Source organism: Chrysochloris asiatica, unplaced genomic scaffold (genome assembly GCF_000296735.1).
Source record: "Chrysochloris asiatica unplaced genomic scaffold, ChrAsi1.0 scaffold00374, whole genome shotgun sequence".
NCBI lineage: Eukaryota > Metazoa > Chordata > Mammalia > Afrosoricida > Chrysochloridae > Chrysochloris > Chrysochloris asiatica.
This window is the reverse complement of record NW_006408892.1, coordinates 518,616-542,706: the sequence shown is the minus strand read 5'-3', so window position 1 is coordinate 542,706 and position 24,091 is coordinate 518,616. Positions and strand designations below refer to the sequence as shown.

The 24,091-nt window shown below is 46.0% G+C and overlaps 1 protein-coding gene across 1 annotated transcript in view; it reads right to left on the bottom strand.

The window, feature by feature from the left end:
• Positions 1-22,842, bottom strand: part of FCHO1 (FCH domain only 1) — a 31,558-nt gene extending 8,716 nt beyond the window's left edge. Inside the window, exons 1-11 of the mRNA XM_006876287.1 lie at positions 22,777-22,842; positions 13,269-13,360; positions 11,455-11,529; positions 10,167-10,308; positions 4,146-4,298; positions 3,835-3,939; positions 2,668-2,766; positions 2,483-2,579; positions 1,113-1,157; positions 914-992; positions 197-221 (exon numbers count right to left, since the gene is read on the bottom strand). Of these exons, the coding sequence (XP_006876349.1) occupies positions 197-221; positions 914-992; positions 1,113-1,157; positions 2,483-2,579; positions 2,668-2,766; positions 3,835-3,939; positions 4,146-4,298; positions 10,167-10,308; positions 11,455-11,529; positions 13,269-13,360; positions 22,777-22,803 (939 nt within the window). The 5' untranslated portion in view covers positions 22,804-22,842. The remainder of the gene's footprint in view (positions 1-196; positions 222-913; positions 993-1,112; positions 1,158-2,482; positions 2,580-2,667; positions 2,767-3,834; positions 3,940-4,145; positions 4,299-10,166; positions 10,309-11,454; positions 11,530-13,268; positions 13,361-22,776) is intronic.
• Positions 22,843-24,091: the final 1,249 nt, after the last annotated feature.

The window sequence follows — 24,091 nt, the reverse complement described above, 5'->3', positions numbered from 1 at the left end:
ATGGGGTAAACTGAAGTTAGAGTGGGATGTCAGTCTCTTCCACATGGCCAAAAGCAGGATTTGACCTGGTTCCCTACGCTGTACCATCTCTAACCCCTCAAACTTAAGGCTTTGGTGTCCAACCTGGGCTCCAGGGTTGGGGGTCCAAGGGTAAGACTGGATCCCTCCCACACACAGCCCCTCCCAAGGCACTCACCCCTGAATCGGGCTCCCCAGAGTCTCTGGGAATGGAGAAAGAGAAGTGAGTGTTGGCTTCGTTCATCTCATCCTCCCCACCCCCACCCCATCCCCCACAACAATGAGCATGGCCCCTGGTGGAGTCCCCTGGGCAGCACTACTGTCCTGAGCTAGCCCTGGAGGAGGCAGCACTCTGGGCTCACTAGGATGAATGAACCTGACAACAGCTCAAGCACAGGGTGTCTTACAGGGCTGGACCAAGAAGGTAGCAAATGAGCGGACTAGCCTTGGCAAAGGGTGGAATCTTAGGCTAGACGGGTCAGGGGTAATTCTGGGCTGATATAGACAAGGAACTTTTGGGCTAGCCTGGGAAAACATGAACATATGGAAGAATCTGGCGGATGAAGAAGGCTTCGCTGTCTGACCAGACTCTTGGGGCTTCCTTGGCCAAGCAGGAATTGCTGGTGAAGAAACGCAGAGGTAGCCTTGGCAAAGGAAGAATCCTGGGCTAGGTTACGCTGCAGGGGTCGTCCTAGGCTATTCTGGAACAGGTAGCTCACGGCCTAGCCTTAGCTAAAAGAAGAATTCCATACTAGCTTGGGCAGAGGTAATTGGAGCTAGCCCAGGACAGAAGTACTCCAGGGCTAAGCAGGAGACTAATGGGCTAGCCTGGGCAGGAGAGGGGATTCGAGGCTAGCCTGGGTCAGGGCTAGGCCAGAAAGCTTTGCTTTCTCACATGGCTGCACAAGGCTCCCGCTCCCTCCGGCTCAGTCCTGGAAGGCGAAAGGCCTTGGTTCCCCTCAAACGTTTCATTGCTGTTGATGAGATGGGGAGGAGCCGCTGAGTCCTGGGAGGTGCCACCTCTCCATTGCAGACCTGCCTCCCTCACCCCTCTGGTCTGTCTAGCCTGGGCACCCAGGCCCAGACATACTTGCCTTCCTGCAAGGCAGCTGCACTGTACGTCTCGAAGTCCAAGGGTCCTAGGGCAGAGGATATTAAGAAACAACCAGGCAGAGAGACTGACTTCTGGGAAGGGCAGTGATAAGCTAATGGCCACATATGGCAGCTGACTCAAGAACAAGAACTGAGCTGGTGAACCAGCTTGACTTGTCATCATGAGTGGGGTGGGCTCAGTGGTGGGCTCCAGTTCCAGCTGGATAGGCTGGCATGAGTGATCCCTGAGTTACATGCCACCAGCTCAATGACTTGGGGAATGACAATGTCTTTTTTACTAGTCGCTGTTAAAGTGCCGTTGAGTCAGTTCTGACTCACAGTAACCCTGTATAGGGTTTCTGAGAATAGCTGGTGGGTTTAAACTTCCGACTTTGTGGTTCAAACCAACCTTGCAGACCAGAGCTTATCCTACAGTACCACTGCTTCAGTAAAAGGTCCAGGGCAGATTTTCACTGGTTCTTCCCCAAAGCAATCACTGGGGCCAGAACTTCCATTTCTAGCATCTCTGGGGGGTACATGGCTGGGGTGGGGGTGGGCAATAAGTCTGTGCAGTGAGCTACGTCTTGAGTGCATGTTTTGGATCTGAGACTCTTTTCCAAGGGCAATGGGGAGTCATGGAAGGTGTGTGAGCCAAGGATAGGACATGATAGATGTGCGCCATTGAAGGATAAGAGTGGGCTAGGGGGTGGCCCACAGGGAAGAGACTGAGCCATAGAGACACAAGGAGAAAGGGTCAACCTGGGGAACACGCTTGACCTGGGGCCACAGTCTGTATGCCAGTACTGAGTGTCTGCCCATTTACGTCAAATTACTGACTGCTTACAACACTGTTGCTTCTCGTTAAGTGCCGTCGAGTCGATTCCAACTCTGTATAGGGTTTCTGAGGAAAGGCTGGTGTATTTGTACTGCTGACCTTGTGGTTAGCAGTTCAGTGCTTATCCTACAGTGCCACACCAGGACTCAATTAGGTGGGGATTATTGTCACCCCCAATTTACAGACGAGGAAACGGATGTTCAGAGAGGTCAAGGTACTTGTCCAAGGTCACACGGTGAGTGGTGCAAAAAAGACTTGAATCACAGTCTGGTTCCAAAACTTTTGCCTTCAACTCATTCCCGGCATTTCCCTCAAACTAGCCTTTTGTTCAACAACCCTCAGTGGCTCCCTTGGACCCCATGATAAAGTCTGAATAGCTGAGCCCAGCACTCCAGGCCCCTCTGGATCCAGTTCTAAAAGATTTACACATAAGACTTAGGTAGGCTGTTGAGTTGGACTTGTCATGAGACCATTTTTCTTGTGAGGACATTGAGGTCCAGGAGGTTCAACCTCCTGCCTCTTGAGGCCCAGACTTACCTGGCTTCTCCCGGCCCGTGCCTTTGCTTTCTGCAAACTTTCTGAGCAGCATCTCCACACTGACATTCTCTATGTTCTGCTTAAACTCCTCGTGGACCTGGGCCAGGTAGGTGGAGCATGTGACCAGGCAGGACCCCCCTGCCCAGAACCCCAGCCTCACTACCCCCACCTCTGGCCCAACTCACCTGCCCAATCTGCACATGGGTATCCTCCACTGAGTGGGCATAGGAGCCCAGCAGTGCCTTCATATGCCTCAAATGGGTCTCTTCCATGGCTTGGAAGCGCTAATACAAAAGGGGATGGGCAAACGGAAAAGTCAGGCAGGTCTCCGGCCATGTGACCCAGGCTGACCAATCAGAACATTGCATGCCCCTGGACTTGATTGATTTGAGGAACAGCCAATGAGAGTCTGCTGTGAGACTTTTACTGGCGCTATGGGAAAAGAGACATTTTCATTCCCTGAGCCAGTGGGTTGGTGGGATGGATATACGCTGGAGCTGTCAGTGTCTGTTCTGCTGCATGTGACTGCACATACATGCTCCCAACATACAAATACTCAGGAGGACATGTCTGCCAGGGAGTGAAGTCCCCAAGAAGGAAAACACGCCTGAGAAACATCTGAGAGAGTACAGCTTTCTGCCAACACCATTTAAAGCCCTAAATCCAAAATGGTGCAGAGTTTTGCACAAGTTCACACAGTTGGTTGAGAGATGGAAGTTGGACCAAACCTAGGCTTTCCAGCCACCAGGAAAGGTTAGGAAACTCTCCATTTCCAAACTCTGCCCTGTCTTGTTTAAAGTCCTCATCAGCAATAACAGGAATGATAATAATAGTGAGATTCATAGAATAGTTTCCATACACCCAGTACTGGTCTGAAAACTTCACATGAAAAACAACAATTGCTGTCTAGTTGATTCCAACTCATGGTGAGAGCCCAGTGTGTCAGAATACAGCTGTGCTCCATGGCATTTTTAATGACTAATATTTTAGGAAGTAAATCACCAAGTCTTTCTTCTTTAGTTTTCAGTTAGCAGCGGAGCACATTGACCATCTGTACCTCTCAGAACTCTAGAACTTCACATAGCGATTCATTTAATCTTCACAACATCCCTATGAAATAGGTAACATTTCTGTCTGTTTTGTAGGTGGGGAGACTTGAGACACAAAATTATCTGGCTTTGGAAATAACAATGACAACAATAGCTAACAGATTCTAGAAGATGGTGGTTCTGAGCCTGTGTTTTTAAGGATCCTGAGAGCTGAGGGTTTCAGAAGTTCTGGAATTCTGAGGCTCACAGCATCCTGAGCTGAAGAATGTATACATCTCAAAGGCTCTAACATCTGATTCTTACCAGAGCTGAATCCAGCATCTTCTGCTCGAAATCCGCCCGAGCTGAATTGTACTTCTCCACCGAGCGCCTCAGGCTCTCTGCTGCCTTCTTGGTCTTGGTCTCTGCCTAGGAGGCACACAGAGGTGTCAGGACCAGGAGGGGGACATTCATGGTCCTGTCCCCTGGTAGGTGGGCACTTGGCACACCTAGATCTACACACAGGTTCAATGACTACCACTTTGTGATATGTTTTCATCTCCCATCTCTGACAGGCTGGCCCTCTCCCCTGTCAATCCCTGAGGCTCTGGCAGGACCTTGTGTCCAAAGCCCACCTTATCCATCTCCTTCTGACTAGTGCTCTCTCTGCGCAGGCGCTCCTGGTCCATGCAGCGGTTCAGGTAGTTGTCACGAGATTTGGGCAGCAGCTGGTTGACACCTGCGAGGACCTGCACCGCATCCAAGGTGCCGACCACTTCCTCTTTGCACTGCGGGGCAGAGAGAGGGGTGTGTTGATGCCACAATGGGGCTCTGAGCTTGAGGGACCCGAGGCAACAACTGTAAAATTCCCAGCTTTGCAAACCATTCACTGTGGGATTCCAAGTCCACAAACTCATTTTTTTGTTGTTGTTGTTTTCTATTATTATTTTTTAAATTAATTTTGTAATAGGTAATGTCTTTACATGACTTAAATTTTGGTAAGCACTTAGGGGTAAGCCCAGGAAGAAGCCGTCTGCACCCTGACTTCACCTAATCCCCTCAGACATGACTCAGGTATCCCATCGCAATTTAGGAAGTGGACCTGTGACAGATAAAGAAAGCCAGGCTCTGGAAGCTCAGGTCTGTAACTCACCCAAGGTCCTTCAGCGCATGCGGGTAAGAACTGAGCTGTAAACCCAGTCCCTAGGGGCTTCACTCTGACCCATATTCACCCTCCCATGGTCACCCTCCCCCCACTGCACCTGAGCGCTCCACTCGTTACCGTTTCCCTTCTCGGGAAATCATCAGCACTCAGACAAGCAAATGTGTTTGTTCTTGTACCTCTTTTTAAATCACACATGGTGGGAAGCCCGTGCTATTTTATTCATTACTGTTGCCACTTAATAATCCATGCTGAAATTGTTTCACATCAGCCCATAGAAAAAGCCCTTTTTTCTTTTTCCCCGCCTCCCTGTCAATCCACACTCTCTTCCCTCAGCCCGGCATCCCTATGGCTGACTTTTCTGGAAGCAGATCTCCATGACTTTCCTCAGAGGTGCCTCTAGGTGGATCCAACCCTCCAACCTTATGGTCAGCAGTCAAGTACATTACTCATTTGCATCACCGGGGTACTTCTCTATCTCCTTTTATAATGACTGTCAAGTTTCACTCTGATGCTAGAATAAGGTTTGAGTATTTTAGGATCCTCCCAGGAACCCTGGTGCAGCAGTATTAAGCTAACCAGACAGAATAGACTTAGCAATTTTTTTCCCATAAAGATTTACAGCCTAGGAAACTATAGAGGGCAGTTCTATTCTGTTTTATGGGACTGCTACAAGTTGGAATCCACTTTACGGCACCAAACAAGGTCTGTTGTTGTTAGATGCCATCGAGTCAGTTCTAACTCATAGTGACCCTGTGGATTCATATGCACAACAGAATAAACCACTGCCTGGTTTTGCATCATCTGAATAACTATTGCTACAACAGAGCCGATTGCTGCTGCCACTGTGCCAATCCATGTCATGGGGGTGGGGGTGGGGGGCAGGGGAAGGGGTCTTCCTCTTTTTCTTTGACCCTCCACATTATGAAGCATAATGTCTTTCTCCAGAGACTGATCCCTCCTGATACTATGTCTGAAGTATAAGAGACAAAGTCTTGCTATCCTGGCTTCTAAGGAGCATTTTGGCTGTACTTTTTCCAACACAGAGATGCTTGTTCTTCTGGAAGTCCGTGGGACTGCCAATATTCTTCTCCAACACCGTAATTCAGATGCATCGGGTCTCCTGTGGTCTTCCTTATTCATTGTCCAACTTTCATATGCATTTGAAGCTATTGAAAATACCATGACTTGGATCATGAGTATCTTAGTCCTCAAAACTGTTATCTTTGCTCTTGAACACTTTAAAGAGGTCTTTTGCAGATTTGTCAATGCAATTTTTTGGTTGTTAAGTGCAGTCGAGTTAGTTCTGACCCATAGTGACCCTGTATAAGGTTTCCAAAGAGCAGCTGTTGAGCTTGAACTACCTACCTTGCAGTTCAAACTGATTTTGCAATACAGAGCATTAACCCATTGCAGTCCAGAGCATTAACCCATTGCAGTCCAGAGCATTAACCCATTGTGCCACACCAGTACTCCGTCTAATGCAATAATATGTCGTTTGATTTCATGACTGCTGCTCCCATGAGTGTTGGTAGTGGAGTCTAGCAATATGACGTCTGTGACAACTTCAGTCTTTTCTCCATGTTATTTATTGGTCCAGTCCTGAAGACTTTTGTTTTCTTTTTATTGAAGTGCAATCAAATATTTTAAGTTCTTTGCTTCCAGCCAGCAAGGTTGTATCAAATCTATATCGCAGATTGATAATGAATCTTCCTCCAATCTTAATACCACATTTTTTATATAATCCAGTTTCTTGGATTATTTGCACAGTATACAGACTAAGTATGGTGAAAGAATACAGCCCTGAAACATAGCTTTATTGATTTAAAAACCTCCAGCATCCCCTTTTTGGAGTCCTGGTGTGGTGCTGTATGACAAACACTGGACCGCAAGGTCAGGTCACTGTGAGTCGGAACTGACTCGATGGCACTTAACAACAACAAATCCCCTCTTGGTCTATGTACAGGTTCTTCAGGAGCATAATTAAGTGTTCTGGAATACCCATTCTTCGCAATGTTATCCATAGTTTGTCAGAATCCACACAGTTGAAAGTCTTTATTATGTAGTCAATAAAGTCCAAGTAAACATCTTTCTGATATTCTCTGCTTTCAGCCAAAATTCATTTGACATAAGCAGTTATATCTCTAATTCCACATCTTCTTCTGAATCTGGCTTGAATTTCTGGCAAATTTCTATCAATGTACTGTTGCAGCCATTTTTTAATTATCTCCAATAAAATTTTATTTACATGTGATATTAATATTTTTCAATGTTCACATATCATTGGGTCATCTGTTTTTAGAATGGGCACAAATATGGATCTCTTCTAGTCAGTTGGTCAGGTAGCCGTCTTTCCCAATTTTTTGGCCCAGATGAATGAGTGTCTCCAGTACTGCATCAATTTGTTGAAGAATTTCAGTTGGTATTCCTTTAATTCATGGAGCCATGTTTTCCCACCAATACCCTAAGCACAGCTGGACTTCCTCCTTCAGTACCACTGGTTCTTGATCATATGCTACCTCTTGAAACAGTTGAGTATTTATAATGTTCTGCATTATTAATAATGCTTTCTGCATTGTTCAATATTTTGTCTATGGAATTCTTCAGTATTGCCAGTTGAAGCTGAATTTTTTCTTCAGTTCTTTCAGCTTGAGAACGGCTGAGCATGTTCTTCCCTTTTGGTTTTCTAACTCCAGGTCTTTGCACATTTCATTATAGTACCTGCCTATATCTTCTTGAGAGGGCTCTGGTAGCGTAGTGGTTACGAATCGGACTGTGAACCTTAAGGCCAGCAGTTCGAAACTACCAGCTGCTCCGCGGGAGAAAGATGAGGCGTTCTGCTCCCGTAAAGATTTACAGCCTCAGAAACCCTGTACAGGGTCGCTATGGGTCGGATCCGACTCGATGGCACTTAACAACAACAACAACAACAATATCTTCTTGAGCTGCTCTTTGAAATTTTCTGTCCAGCTCTTTTACTTCCTCATTTCTTACAGTTGCTTTAGCATCTTTGTGCTGGAGAGCAAGTTTCAGAGTCTCTTCTGACATCCATTTTAGTCTTTTCTTTCTTTCCTGTCTTTTTAATGACCTTTTGCTTTCTTCATGTATGTCGTTCTTGATGTCATCCCACAACTCCTCTGATTTTTGGTCATTAGTATCTAATGCATCCAATCTGTTCATGAGATGGTTCCTAAATTCAGGTGGGATACGTTCAAGGTCTTGTTTTGGGTCTCATGTTTTAATTTTAAATTTAAAAATTTCATTTTCTTCAGCTTCAGCCTGAATTTGCATATGAGCAAATGATGGTCTGTTCCACAGTGGGCCCCTGGCCTCGTTTTGGCTGACGATATGGAGCTTTTCCCACCCTCTCTTCCAACAGATGTAGTCGATTTGATATCTGTGCATTCCATCTGGTGAGGTCCTGGTGGATAATTAATTACCTTTTATGTTTCAAAAAAAGGTATTTGTAATGATGAAGTCACTGGTCTTGCAAAATTCTATCATGTGATCTCCAGCATCATTTCTATCACCAAGGCCACATTTTCCAACTACTGACCCTTCCTCTTTGTTTTCAACCTTCCAACTCCAATCACCAGTAATTACCAATACATCTTGATTGCATGTTGCACAATTTCAGACTGAAGTTGGTAGAATTCTTCAGTTTCATCATCACTGGCGTTAGTGACTGGTATGTAAATTTGAATCATAGTGGTATTAACTAGTCTTCCTTGTAGGGGTATGGATATTATCCTATCACAGATAGTGTTGTACTTCAAGACAGATTTTGAAATGCTCGTTTTGATGATGAATGCCTCACCATTCCTCTTGAATTTGTTGTTCCCAGTATAGTAAACCATGTGATTGTCTGATTCAAAATGACCAATACTAGTCCATTTCATCTCACTAATGCCCAGGTTATTAATCTTTATGAGTTCCATTTCATTTTTGAGAACTTGTAATTTTCCTAGAATCATACTCCATACATTCCATGTTCCATTTATTACTGGATGTTTGCAGCAGTTTCTCTTAATTTTGAGTTGTGCCCCATCAGCAAATGAAGATCCCAGAAGCTTTACTCCATTCATGTTTTCATGGTCAGCTCAACTTTGACCAACAGGTCTTCCCCAGCAGTATTTTGAATACCTTTCAACCTGAGGGGCTCATCTTCTGGCACTATATCTGACAGTACTGTGGTGCTATTCATAATGGTGCCTTCTTCCGGCACTGTATCTGACAATGTTCATTGCACGGCTATTCATAAAGTTTTCAGTTGCTAACCATTCAGAAGTAGTTTGCCTCTTACTCTTCCTTGTCTGTCTTAGTCTGGAAGCACAGCTAAAACCTGTCCACCATGGCTGAACCTGCTGTTATTTAAAATATCAGTGACAAAGCTTCCAGAATCACAGCAACATGTAAAACACCACAGTATGTAAGTCTGACAGACCAATGGTGGTTCTGACTTCTAGTGCCCCTGTAAAAGGTTTCTAAGGACCGGCTGGTGGGTCTGAACTGCTGACCTTGTGGTTAGCAGTCCTGTGCTTATCCTATAGTGCCACACTAGGACTCAACAATAAAGTTCTAAGGTAGGGGTTGGGAAACTGCGGGTCATATTGTTGTTGCTATTAAGTGCCATTGAGTCCGTTCCAACTCATAGTGACCCAGTATAGGGCTTCCAAAGAGCGGCTGGTGAGTTTAAACTGCTGCCCTTGTGGTTCAAATCGACTTTGCAGTCCAGTGCTTTATACCACAGCACCATACACGGGCCCATGAAATCATTTGGTCTGGCCCTGCCAAGGCAACCGCAGCTCCAGTCATCACATTAGGGATGAGTTAATTAAATGTTTGACCAAATGTACTAGGTTAATTTTTAAAGTTAATAATTTTGTATAGCCTGTGAATGATATTGTAAACTTCGGCAGAAAAAAGGTTCCCACCCCTGGTCTAAGGCTTAGATATTCAGTGATTCTAGGTTTGGGAAATATCAAAATTGGAAACTTCCAAATATCTAGATTAGATAGTCTAGTATTTTTGGCTTTTCGGGCCATACAGTCTCTTGTCCAAATGGCTTACTAAATATGTACATTACCATGACACTGTGCCACTAAATCTTTATTTACAGACCCTGAATTATGAATGTTGTATCATTTCCAGGTGTCTCAAAATAAGGTTTCTTTTGATTTTTTTTTCTCCAACCACTTAAAAACGTCAAGTCCATTTTTAGCGCAAAAGCCCTTGCAGAAACAGGAGGCAGGTCAGATTTGGCCCACAATCTGTAGTTTGCAGAAGCCCTGGTTGAGAATTAAGGATCTGAAATCCTATAATGCTCAAATCTGTGAGATTATGGGATGGATGTTCCAGGATTCACAGAATTCTCAGACCCACACACAAGAGGTTGAAAGATTAAAGACACCAGAATTTTGAGCTGCTTATGTCCCAACCCCCTACCTCCCCCCGCCGGAGCCCCATCCCCCCACCACCGCAAAGCGGCTCGCACCTTCTTGTATGTCTTGAGCTGTTCCTCGCCGTACCGCAGCACATCCTTGATGAGGTCCTGCAGCTTCCGGGTCAGCTCCAGGTGGCAGAGCGCCAGCTTGTCCGAGGACACACGAAAAACCTCCCAGAGTGGGGCAAAGGTCCTGCAGTGGGGCAGGACCACACCAAAGGCTCAGGGCTGAGTCCCCTCCCCCCAGTTTTCTCAGGCATCACTCGGGCCTCCTATGCACGTGGTCCTACTATTAAAGAGGCCATTTTAAAGGCCCTACCACAACGTTTGTGTGTGTGTGGGGAGTCTGTGACATATGGAGAAACCGAGGCAGGAGGGATTCCAAAACTCACCCTAGGCCATGAGGCCCCCAGCCCTCACCCTAGCTCCTGGACTTTTAGGTCCCACATGTTTGTGGAGTGGAGTGGGTTCAGACTCTGCTTGCTCATGGAGGTCAAGTCCTTCCCCCCAAACAGTGCTAACCTGATCTTCCCACCACAGCAGAATTCCCCTTGGAACTCCCCTTCTGCCTTCCCTTCCTGTCCCTGAGAAAACCTCTGCCCCATGGTAGCCACAGAAAGCCATCAGTGTCCTCATCGACCCCTCCCCAGGCCCTGCAGCCACACCAGCTTCCAGGTTCTTCTCTGAAGAGGCCAAGTGTTTTGCTGCCCCAGGTCACTGGCTGGACCACCAGACTCAGTTCTCCCAGACACTGCCCTTGGCCAGTTCCTTCTCTGGTTAAGTCTGAGCTCAGCACACCACCTATTTCATTGCCTCCTACTACTTTGCACTCTGGGAAAGAACTTTGTTCATGGTAGTATTTAACATCTGTTGCCTCAGACACTCCAGATGTACGTGAGAATCTTCTCTGTCTTGGCTGCTGCTGGGCCCCCAGTGCCTAGAATGACGCCTGGCACACACTAAACCCAACATCCCCAAGAGTTGATTCTGGCTCCTGCTGACTCCATCAGGCTTTCAAGGCTACAACTTTTGGGAAGCAGATTGCCAGGCCTTTCCTTCTGAGGCACCTCTGAGTGGGTTCAAACTGCCAACCTTTTTGTTAGAAGTCAAAGGCTTAACCATGTGCTCTGCTTCTGACACAGTCAATATTTGTGGAATGAATGATCCATGAAGTGAATGTCTGACATGTGTTTCTCTTTCCAGTGACCCCATCAGTCTGTAGGGGATGACATGCTCACATGTTCACAGTGTGGAGAAATTGTCCACATCCCAGGGGGTGCCCAGCACACCCAGACACACAGCCACCTGGATGACCCTTGCCCCACAACAGCCTACTCACCCCACGGGGGTCCCATTGCTGGCCAGCTTGGAGAGTTTTGCCATTGCCTTTGAGTAGGTCTCTTCAATGGTGGCCCTGGGTGGGAGGATGGAGAAAAAGAATGGAGTATCCTTGGGAGAGACATCATCCCCAGCCTCAGACTCCCCAACTTCAACACACAGAAGGGATCCATCTAAGGGTAATACAGTTCGTTGTGGAGGGAGGAGTGTGGGGTTGAAAATTCATGTTGTTGTTGTTAAGTACTATCAAGCGAGCCTGTATAGGGTATCCAATGAGTGGCTGGTGGGTTTGAACCACTTACCTTGCAGTTAGCAGTCCAGTGCTTTTCCTGCAGCACCACTCCAGGACGCACTGAAAATGCATGGAAGTGTTTTCTTTCCTGCCCTAGTAATATATTTTATTAACAACAGTAATAGCATGAGCAGCAGGAGCTACCATGTTTTCTGAGCACATATTATAAGGTGTTTCATATGGTTTGGAGTCCTGGTGTGGCGCTGCAAGATAAGCACTTGACCATAAAGTTGGTTTGAATAGCAAGGTCAGTGGTTCAAACTCACCAGGTGCTCCTCAGAAACCCAATACAGGGTTGCTCTGAGTTGGAACCAACTCGATGGCACTTAGCAACAAGAACTTTATATGGTTTGGCTTGTTTAATGAAATAAGACAAGTTCATATGTTCTTTTGCTCCTTTGTGGTCAAAGGAGACACATTGAACTGACCCCAATGCATACTGGCTCCATGTGAGTCAGAGCAGAGCTGTGCTGTGGTTTTCAAGGACTGACATTTTCAGGGTGCCTTCAGCCTTTCACTTAGCAGCTGAATAGGTTAAACATTGGTGCCATCCAAGGATTTCTATGGATTTAATAACAAGTTACCACCGAGTTGGTTCCGACTCATGCCAACCCCATGTGTTAGAGGAGAACTGCTCCATAGGGTTTTCAGTGGCTGATGTTTCAGAAATCTGGGTTTGCTTCTGAGGTGCTTCTGGTTGGATTTGATCCTCTAACCTTTTGGTTAGCAACCAAGTGCATTAACTGTTTGCCCCACCCAGGAGCACCAAGGATTTAAAAGATGTGGGATAGTTTCCAGGCATTCAGCTCCTGTGCGGGAGAGGAAGCGGAAGCTGCTTTTGACTAGTTTATTTTAATGTTTACTGAAATAAGGGTATCTGAGCCACTTATATGCTACAATGTAGATTTTTCATCACCCATGATGATGGAATTGATTTTTTTTTTTTTTAATATTTCCCACATAGGTGGTGGTTATATGCCAGCGAGTGAGTGGCTTCCGACTCACGGCTATCCTATATAGGTCATCTTTATGGGAGCAGAAAGCGTTATCTTTCTCCCCGAAAGTGGCTGGTAGATTCGAATGCTGACCTTGCAGTTAACAGCCCACTTCATACCCCAGCATGCTACCAGAGCTCCTGCCCCAGGAAGGTGGGTTACATTGTGAATTTCAGTTTGGCAGGGAAGGTTAGAAACCAGGCAGTTGAGTTATAAAAAGGCTAGAATAAACACTGGGTCTCCCACGGTTGAGAATTGCTGGTTGTAAGCCAAGTCCCTCTGGTTTCTGGAGTCCCAGGGATATGAATAAGGCAAGGCAGGGTCTGAAGTGGAGTAGGCCAGGGTAAGGTGGTGAGTGACCAGCAACAGGGTGGGCAGGGAGAGAGGCAAACCTGGCCACAACATGACCATGGATGGCTGTGACTGGGCAGGTTGTGCTGTGGGTGTAGCCACGGTGGGGCTGTGTAAGTAGGCATTGCCCAAGGACTGTGGATGTGGCCACGAGGTGAGCGGGACCTAAGGTCTCACCTCTCCCGGATGAAGTCCGCCAGCTCTTTGGTGGAGATGGGCCCCTGCTTCACACTGTGGTAAAGAACCTCAAAGCCATGGTTTTTCTCGCCCTGCAGAGAATGGAGGTAGATATTGAGAAAGGGAATACAGAGGACATTGGGGTTGCCTAGCAACTGGGCAGAGGAACCAATCAGCAGAAGCCCAGGCATACCCTTGACTGTCGGGATTGATCCAGGATTGAGTCAATCAGTGTGTTGCATCCCCCCCCCCCCCAGGCTCAAGACATCGGTTCAATCAGAGAGAGGCCTGTGCTTTTTCGTTTGAGTTGAGGGAGATATTCTCATTTGCTTTTTCTTTTTGTGCCTCCATATGTCTGTCTCTGTTTCCATCAGTCTCTTCTCCTTTGTTTTCCTGTGTCGTTTCACAAATGAGCAATTCATGTGGTCATAGGGCCCTGGTGTGGCTCTGTGTATTAATGCGCTGGGCTGCAAAGTCAGTTTGAACCTCAAGGTCGGTGCTTCAAGCTCATCAACTGCTCCTCAGAAACCCTATACAGAGTCGCTAGGGGTTGGAACTGACTGGACAGTACTTAATAACAAAACAAAGACATAGTAGAAGCTGAGTAGAAACCATGAATTTTAAAACTGTGTGTGCTATTGCTGTAAAATGCTGCTGAGTTGGTTCTGACTATTAGCAACCTACCTATATAGGGTTTCCAAGGAGCGGTTGGTGAGTTTGAACTGCTGACCTTGTGGTTAGTAGGCCAATGCTTATTCTACAGCACCACACCAGGACTCTACAAGAAAACAATTTTTTTTTTTTTTAAGGTGTACTGAGTTGAGTTGTTGGATCAAACAAACCCTGAAAGTCACATTATTTCACAACATTTCAATTAGTTGTCTCTTTTGTTCTTAACATGGAAACTCCCTGACAGTCCACAGCAGGGTCCAGGCCTTCATTTTTTCTCAGCCTCTAGCATTGGTCAGTATTGAGTCAGGGACAGACGGAACATTTGGGTGTGCTGAATGAAGTACTGAATTGTTCTGCTGTTAGCTTTGAGTGCTGGTGAGAACTGTGCCCTTTGCACCACAGTGTGACCTAGGTAAGTCACTGACCCTCTCTGAACTGTTAGTGACTCTTAGTTAAGATGGGATAGGGAATCATCCGCCCATCATTTCAGGCTAAAGTACACACCAGGATGATTCATGTCAGGGTCTCTACTAAGTATTGAATTGTGTCATTTCCTCCCACCTCCAAACATGGGTTGTACCTGTGAAAGTCATCCTATTTTGTCATATTGGTGAGGTCATGACAGCATAGGGCGGGTCCTAAACCTCATCCTTTCTGAGTTATAAAAAGACTAGAATAGACACAAACACACATGAGAGGACAAAGGCCAAGTGAGGATCATCTACAAACCAAGGAATGCCAGGGAATCCCAAGGCTACTGACAAGGAGGAAATTGGCATGGTAGAGACCTTGATTTGGACTTTGAGTCTCTAGAATGTTGAGGTGATATATTTCTGTTTATCAAAGCTACTCATTTGTGGTATTTGTATGACAGTACCAGTAGGTCTCCCAAACACCCAGAGGTGGCCCCTGTTTTTGTTAACTCAACTCATATTATTTACTTAACATGGTACTTTACATTAACTTCTGTTTCTTTCCCAAATACATTTACTTTATTGAGAGAGCAACTTTCCACACTATTCTAAATGGGAACTCAGGACTCCTTGCCATAACAAAGGTGACAGGGAAAAAAAAGGCAACAACTATGTTATAAATCCTGTCACCTGCACAAGATGTCATCTCTGAACCCTGATCTGTTTGTTAAAAGGGGAGAAGATGCAAATTAAAACCACAATGAGGTACTACCTCACTCCCATTAGAATAGCAATGATAAAAAATAAAAATAAAGATGTCAAATAGCAGGTGTTGGTGAGATTATGGAGAAATTAGATTCTTCTTCCAATGCTGGTGGGATGTAAAATGGTGCAGACATTGTGGGAAACCATTTGGTGGTTTTTCAAAAAGTTGAACATAGACCCACCATATAACCCAGCCATCCCAGTGCCAGGGGAAGTGAAGGCAGGCAGGCAGATGGAAACCTGGGCACCAATGTGCATTGCAGCATTTTTCACAGTAGCCAGGAGATGGTAAAACCCAGAAATGTCCATCAACAGATGAATGGACAAACACAGTGTGGTCCATCCATACGATGGAACACCACTCAGCTCTAAAGAGAAAGAAAGTCCTGATACATGACTTAACATGGAAGAACCATGAAAACATGCTAAGTGAAATAAGTCGGTCACAAAAGAACACATATGAAACAGAATTAACAAATGCAGAGAGACTAACCACCATGTGTTGTACTGTGGTGGTTTATGTGTTGCTGTGATTCTGGAAGTTGTTTCATCAGTATTTTAATTATCATCAGGGTCACCCATGGTGGGCATGTCTCAGCAGAACTTCCAGACTAAGACAGACTAGGACAAGGGAGAGACGGAGCACTTCTGAAAGCTTGTTCTTGTTGGTAGGTGCTGTCGAGTCGGTTCCAACTCATTCACAGTGAAAGATTATCCGCTAAAAACTTTATAAGTAGTAGAAGAACATGGTCTGATGCAGTTCTGATGCCGGAAGATGAACCTCCTCATCATTGGAAGGCACTCAAACTATGTCCAGGCAAGACCTGGCTCCTCAAAGCAAAGTTAACCTTAATGATGTGGATGGAGCAAAGCTTTCAGGACTTTCATTTGAAGATGGGGCACAACTCAAAATGAGGAGAAACGGCTACATTCATTCATTAATAATTGGGACATGGAATATACAAAGTATGAATCTAAGAAAATTGGAAGTCTTCAAGAATGAAATGGAACTCATAAAGATTGATATCCTAAGTATTGGTATGCTGAAATGGACAGGTATTGGCGATTTTGAATCAGACAATCACATGGTTTACTACACTGGGAACAACAAATTAAAGAGACACGGTGTCACATTCTTCGTCAAAAAGAGTATGTCAAGATCCATCTTGAAATACAGTGATATCTGTGATGGGATAATCCATACACCTACAAGAAGTTCTGGAGTGTGGCGCTGTGGGTTAATGCACCAGACTGCAAAGCCGTTTGAACTGCAATGTTGGTGGTTCAAGCTTACCAGCTGCTCCTTGGAAACTGTATACCGGGTCGCTATGGGTCGTAATCAACTCGCAGCACTTAACAACAACAACAACAGTAAGTTCTGGTCTGGTGCTATAGGACCAGCACTGAACTGTTTGAACTGTAAGGTTGGTAGTTCAAATTCACCAGTCACTGCTTGGAAACCCTATACAGGGTCACTATGAGTTGGAACTGACCTGACAGCACTTAACAACAACAACAAGGAAAAGCAGGCAATACCACATTATTCAAATTGATGTGCAAACTACTAAAGCCAATGATGAGGAAATTGAAGAATTATACCAACTTCTTCAGTTTGAGATTGATCAAACATGCAATCAAAATGCTTTGATAATTATTGGTAACTGGAATGTGAAAGCTGGAAACAAAGAGGAAGAATTGGTATTTGGAAAATATGACCATGGTGACAAGCAATGCTAGAGATCCCATGATAGAATTTTGCAAGACCAACAACTTCTTCATTGCAAATACTTTTTTCAACAACATAAATGACGACTATACACATGGATCTTACCAGATGGAATGCATAGAAATAAAATTAACTACATCTGTGGGAAGAGACCACGGAGAAGCCCATTATCATCAGGCAAAATAAGGCCAGGGGCCAACTGTGGAACAAACCATTAATTGCTCATATGCAAGTTCAGGTTGAAGCAGAAGAAAATGAAAACAAATCCATAAGATTAAAAATAAGACCTTGTGTATATCCCACCTGAATTTAGAAAATCATCTCAAGGACAAATCTGTTGTATTAGACACTAATGAACCAAAGAGCAGAGGAGTTGTGGATAACATCAAGAGCATCATACATGAAGAAAGCAAAAGGTCATTAAAAAGACAGGAAAGAAAGAAAAGCTCAAAGAAGAGATGAATACTTACTCTTGAATGTAGAGAAGCTAACAAGGCTGAAAAAAAATGATGAAGTAAACCTTTTGAACAGAAAATTTCAAAGGGCAGCTAGAGAAGACAAAGTCAAGTTTTATCATGAAATGTGCAAAGATCTGGAATTAGAAAACCAAAAGGGAAGAACACACTCAACATTTCTCAAGCTGAAAGAACTGAATCAAAAATTCAAACGGGTTGTAAAATCAAAGAATTCTATGGGCAAAACATTGAACAATGCAGAAAGCATCAAAAGAAGACAGAAGAAATACACAGAATCACTGTACCAAAACAAATTAGTTGATGTTCAACCATTTCAAGAGGTAGCATATGATCAAGAACCAATGGTACTGAAGAAAGAAGTATTGAAGGCATTGGTGATAAACAAGGTTCCAGAAGTTGATGGACTACAAATTGAAATGTTTTAACAAACTACCAGCGGTTCCACAGGAGAAAGAAAGATGAGGCTTTCTGCTCCTGTAAAGATTCACAGACTCGGAAACCCTGTACAGGGTTGCTATGAGTCGGAACCGACTCCACGGCATATCACCACCACCACCATGCAGTGCTAGTGGGGCTCTCTTGTCTACGCTAAGAGATTCGGAAAACAGCTACCTCAATAATCTATTGGAAGAAATCCATATTTGTGTCCATTGCAAAGAAAGGGGACACAATGTAATGTGGAAATCATTGAACATTGTCATTAATATCACATGCAATTAAAATTTTGCTGAAGATAATTAAAAAATGATTACAGCAGTACATCAACAAGGAGCTGAGTGACCTCATTATTGACATCAGATGGATCTTGGTTAAAAGCAGAGTTACCAGGAAGATGTTTACTTGTGCTCTATTGACTTTGCAAAGGCATTCAACAGTGTGGACCATAACAAACTATGGATAATATTGCAAAGAACAGGAATTTCAGGACACTTAATTTTGAATACAGGTGCTCATGAGGAACCTATGCATAGACCAAGAGATTGTCAATCAAACAGAGCAAGGAAATACTAATGATTTAAAATCAGTGAAGGTGTGCACCAGGGTTGTATTCTTTCATCATACTTATTCAATCTATATGGTTGTGGTTATGTACTGTGGAGTTGGTTCTGACTCATAATGACCCTATATAGGTTTCAAGGCTGTAACTATTTACGGGAGCAGAAAGCTTCATTTTTCTCCTTATTGTTTCAAACTGCTGAACTTGAGGTTAGCAGCCCAGCTCATAACCACAGTATACTGAGCAAATAATCCAAAATCTGGATTATATAAAGAAGAATGTGGTCTCAGGATTGCAGGAATACTCACTAACAACCTGGTATATTCAGACGACACAACCTTGTTTGCTGGAAGTGAAGATGACTTAACATACTTACTGATGAAGATTAAAGACTTCATTCAGTATGGATTGCATCTCAATGCAAAGCAAATGAAAGTTCTCACAATTGAACCAATAAATAACACCATGATAAACAGAAAAGATTGAAGTTGTCAAAGGCAGCATTTTACTTGTATCTACAATCAACATTCATGCAAGCAGCAGTCAAGAAATCAAATGACTTAATGCATTGATCAAATCTGCTGTGCAAGCTCTCTTTAAAGTGTTCAAGAGCAAAGATGTCACTTTGAGGACTAAGGTGTACCTAACCCAAACCATGATATTTTCACTAACCTTATATGCATGTGAAAGTTGGATAATGAATCAGGAAGACCGTAGAACTGATGCATTTTAATTATGGTGTTGGCAAAAGAATATTGAATTTTGGACTGCCAAAAGGACAAAGAAATCTGTGTTGGAAGACGTACAACCAGAATGCTCCTGACTTTGTCTTTTGTACTTTGGACACACTGGACCAGCTCCTGAAGAAGGACATCATGCTTGGTAAATAGTGGGTCAGCAAAAAAGAGATGGAGCGACACGGTGGCAGCAACAGTGGGTTCAAATATAACAACAGTTGTGAGGATGGCACAGGGCTGTTGTGCATAGGGTTTGCTATGAGTCGGACTGACTCGATGGCACCTCACAGTAAAGTTGATTAGTGGTTACAGGGGTCTGAGGGAGGGGAGAGGGGGACGACATTGTTTAGGAAGCAGTGAATCTGTTTCTGGTGATGGAGATCTGGCAGGGATTATGGGTCATGGTTGTACAGCATGACTAATGTTAATGTAACTGAAGTCAATCAATTGTACAGAAAAGATTACATTGGCAAATGTGTTAGATACATATTTTATAACAACAGCAACAACCACAGAGGGAAATGAGCTAGGGTCCTAGGGAAGTAGATTTTAGCACCCTGTTGTTGTTGGAGTCTTGGTATGGCTCTGTGGTTTAATGCACTGGACTGCAAAGTCAGTTGGAACCACAAGTTTGCTGGTTCAAGCTTACCAGCTGCTCCTTGGAAACCCTATACAGGGTTGCTATGAGTCAGAACTATCCTATGGCACTTTAACAGCAACAATTTTGCTGTTGTTGTGGTTAAAGTGCCATCAAGTCGATTCCAACCCTTAGCGACCCTGTATAGGCATTCCAAGGAGCAGCTGGGGCTGGGGTGGGGCTTGAACTGCTGGCCTTGTGGTTGGCAGTCCAGTGCTTATCCTACACACCACACCAGGACTCCTTTGCACCATACGTTGTTGATGCCGTCAAGTCGGTTCCGACTCATAGCAACCGTGTATAAGATTTCCAAGGAGAGGCTGGTGAGCTCAAACCACCGACCTTGCAGCTCAAACAGACTTTGCAGTCCACCACATGAACCCCCAGCAGTACACCAGGACTCCATTTACAACATACGGAGCCTTGTAATTAGGATTGGAAGAGGAGGCTTAAGGAAGGATCTGAGGATATTTAATTCCAACATAAATCACTGAAGCGGTCCCTTTGGCAACACCGATGGGCACAGAGAACTCAGCAAGGAAGTTCTCACAAGGTGGTTTCCTCCATCGTCCCCCAACCTTTGGAGTTCACCCTCATAATTATCGGGAAGCTTGAACACTAAAAGCCAGAAGGCACTACCAGATAATCCTTCTCGTGGAATAAATGGAGAAACTGAGGCTCAGACTGAGACAGATCCAGGACTGCCTCAAACTCAGGTATTTCAGAATCACTTCTCAGCCTATTGATGGCTCCCAGTTGGTCACCAGGTGAAGTGCTAAGTCCTTAGCCTGGACTTGCCTGTCCAACCTCATCTCCCAGCTTTCTCCTGGCCTAGTCAGCAAAACAGCAAGCAAGCACAAAGGCGTGAATCTTCTAGGCACTGCACCTCTGTCTAGACAATTTCCACTCACCCCAAGTTTTCTGTCTCTAAAGCCCATTTCCTCCAGAAACACTCCTTGACTCTCCTAGACTCCCATGACCCCCAAACTTTCATGGTTACTCCCTTGAACTCCTCCAGAATGTATTTTCTCTCTTCTCATGTCTGGAGTTACACTTTCAAGATTCAATTGTCAAAGTCTCCTTTTATTCACAAGTTACTTTGGGCCGGTGATGTCAGTTCTCTGGGCCTCAGTTTCTTTACCCAGTAAATGGGGCTAATGGCAGCACCTACCTCCCAAGGGTCCTGGTGAGATGAGGTTGGCCAAGTTCTGAACCTCAAGGGATGATGATAAGGGCTCCCTAAACAGCCCAGCAACCCTTGCCTGCCCACTCACCCAGGGGATCCTCGGGTGAGGCCGTGCCAGTCACTGCAGCCCAGGCCAGCATCTGGGCCTGATTTGAAGCCAACTGCTGGCCAGTTTCCCAGGCCTGGCAAAGCCCCCAGTGGTATCTGCCTCTGGGTTGGCAGCTAGGGGTCCTAGGAGTGGCTGGCTTAGGCTGTGTCTCCTCCCAGAACCTCCAGATACCAGCTTGCCCTCCACGCCAGCCCCAGTGGGATCTTTCAACTATAGTTAACTATAGCTTACACATGTCTCTCTGGCTTATGTTCCCATGGCTCCCCAGGACCCTCTATGCCCCAGGCTGTGCCCGGGGCCTATCACGCTTGAGCTCCTCTGCCTGAGACTGCCTGAGGGGCCAGCCAGGAGCCAGCACCTCCATGCATGGGGATGCCCTTATAACCAACTGATTGAAAAAGTCTTGATAGAATGGTCCTAGGACCCTCCTTGAGTCCTGCAAAGGTGGGAATTTCAAACCCTCTTCCCAGATGGGGTAACTGAGGCCCAGGGAGGCAAAGTCACCTGCTCCAGGGCTCCCAGCAGAGTCTGAATTTGAATTTGAAGCCTGAACCCAAAGTTGTTAACCACTCTGCCCCTGGCTGTCTTTAAGGAGGAGGTGGAGAGAGTGACTCTTCTTTTCTCTTTGCTGATCTGAATTTTCTGCAGGGAGCTTACATACCTTGAGCAATTAAAATAAAAGTTCAATAAATGTAGGTGCCACTGCCAGACTTACAAAACACGGGTGAGGATTGATACCCCAAATGGACAACCCACTTATACAGAGGCAAAAACAAGGGCTCAGAAATGGGGCAGCCTCTCCCCAGAATCATTCAGAGGCAAACCCAGGAAGGCTGACCCTGCAGGAAGGGGGCTGAGGTAACAAGGGGGTGCGGTCCCTTTAAGAAAGCGAGCACCAGTAAAAGGAGCCCCAGCTGGGGAGGAGGGGGGGGGGGAGGGAGCCTGATTGTTGCCAGGGGCAACCAGTCACCTAGCAACGGGCTTCCTCTCTGCAAACTAGGGCCCAAAACTGGGGATGAGGGGCTTCTGCCCCAGCTCCAACCTGATGCCTGGGCCCTCCCCTGCTCACACACCCTCTGTGGCTCCCCATTGACTGGCCCTGCATGAGGACTCCTTGTTCCTTAAGTTGCCACCAGTGTCCCACCTCTGGGCTTTTGCCCAGGCTGTTCATCCAGCGTGGAAGGCCTCCCTCTCATCCTGGAAAATCTCTCAATCTTCAAATCCCACTGCAAACACCCTCAAGATAGACCCTGTGAGGCTAGGAGTGCCTGTTCTGGAAGCAGGGATGGAGTCGGTCTGAGGCATTATCCTCTCCCAGGGTGGCAGAGAGGGAGTGAATGAATGAGTGAATGAATGAATGAAAATATGTCCATACTACCTGCCCTCTACCCCTGACAAAATTAAGTCATAGTATGTTGTCCTCAGACCAGAGGGAGAAGAATTGAGGGGGCCACACAGAGCCAATAGCAAGAAAATCCCCCAATTCTCCAATATGGAAGGATGTGGAAATTCCCTGGCCAGAATGTCCTTGAATCCTGGAGGTAGGACCAAGTCCTGACTTTGGGATCAAGCTCAGACTCTATACTTTCACATTGAACCTGTAGCATGGCCTATGAGGGCTGGGGGTGTAGATTCAAATACAGCTTAACTCTCCCCACTTCAACTCCCAACCCCTGCAGACCCTCCACCTGCCTATGGCTCTGCCCATGAGGTCTTGGTGCCCACACCTTCACAAAAGCCCCACAGCCCTGACAGAAGTCTCTGCCAAAATAAAAGTAGGTCTTGCTTACCCAAAAGTGCTCTCCAAAATACGACATCCTGATGATCACTGTGGAGACCCCACAGGCTCCTGTCTGATGCTTGCTAGAAGAGAGAGGCAAGTTTAAACTGCAGGGTCACAATCAGTACGGCCCTGGGGAGGGGAAACCCCAACCATCCCTCCTTATGGAGGAGGGCAAGAGAAGGGAGAGGCTAGGAACTACAAACCCCAAGCTAGGAGCATGCCTGTGAGAAGATTCCAGACCTGGACACAAATAGCCCCAGATCCATGGGGCCAGGCCTGGACTGGACAGAGGAACAAGGACTAGGGAATCCCAGACTAGAGGAAGGGGCATGGGAGTTGGGGTTTTAAAGCATCAACAGAAGTTGACAAGTATGAGGAGAGATCCTAGGCTGGGCAGAGAAGCTCTGGCCCATTTCACAGATAGGGAAAATGAGGCCTCCAGGAGGAAAATCACTTGCCAAGGTCGTACAGCCCAGAAGCAGCAGCGGATTCACCCTCTGGGTGGTCTGAGTCCAGACCTACAATGTCAGCTCCACACTGGGCAGCTCCTATAGGAAAAGAGTCTGGTGAGAAATGGACTCTAGGCACTGTGATTGCCCAGATGGAGGTCAGGTTCCCTGGAATGTCCTCAAGGGTCCCTTGAGGGTCTCCTGAGTCCACATTTTGGGCACAGTGGGCTGGGGAGCTCACCCCTCACTGAGGCAAAGCAGCTGGCATCAGTCCCCCTACAAGTCCGGATGCAGTGTTCACGTTGTGGCCAAGTCACTGGCCAGTTCCGTGCCTCAATTTCCCCATCTGTAAAACAAGAGTGAATGGCTAGAGGAGGCCCTCAAGGGAGATCCTTGGCCTCCCTTCAGAGGAGGCTGGGCCGGGCTGCCCTGAGGGGGAGGGACTTGCGCTGTCTGCCACGCTTGTCACAGAAGCCTGCAGGCCTGATCCATAATTCATGACCCTGCAGGCGACATGGCAGCAGCTGGGAGCCTGGGAGGTGCAGAGGAGGAAGGGACAGGATCACAGGATGTGGAGGACAGAGGAGCAGACAGGACATCAGGCAAGGCTGCCCCTAGCTGAGCCTCAGTTTACCTAACCTTGAAAGTGAGTTTTATTTGACCCATCATCAACCAGCTCCCCCCCACCCCCACCCCCATTGTTCCTAGGCTTTTGTGATTCATGTAATGCTGACTGTACACAATGCCAGGGCTCCTGAGATGATCTAGCACTGAGCTTGGCCCCAGAAGAATCCTCAGTCAAGGGAATAGAACCAGACACAGACACTCCCAGTCCCATAAGGTCAGGACCAGGACAGACAGGGACTGTTGGAG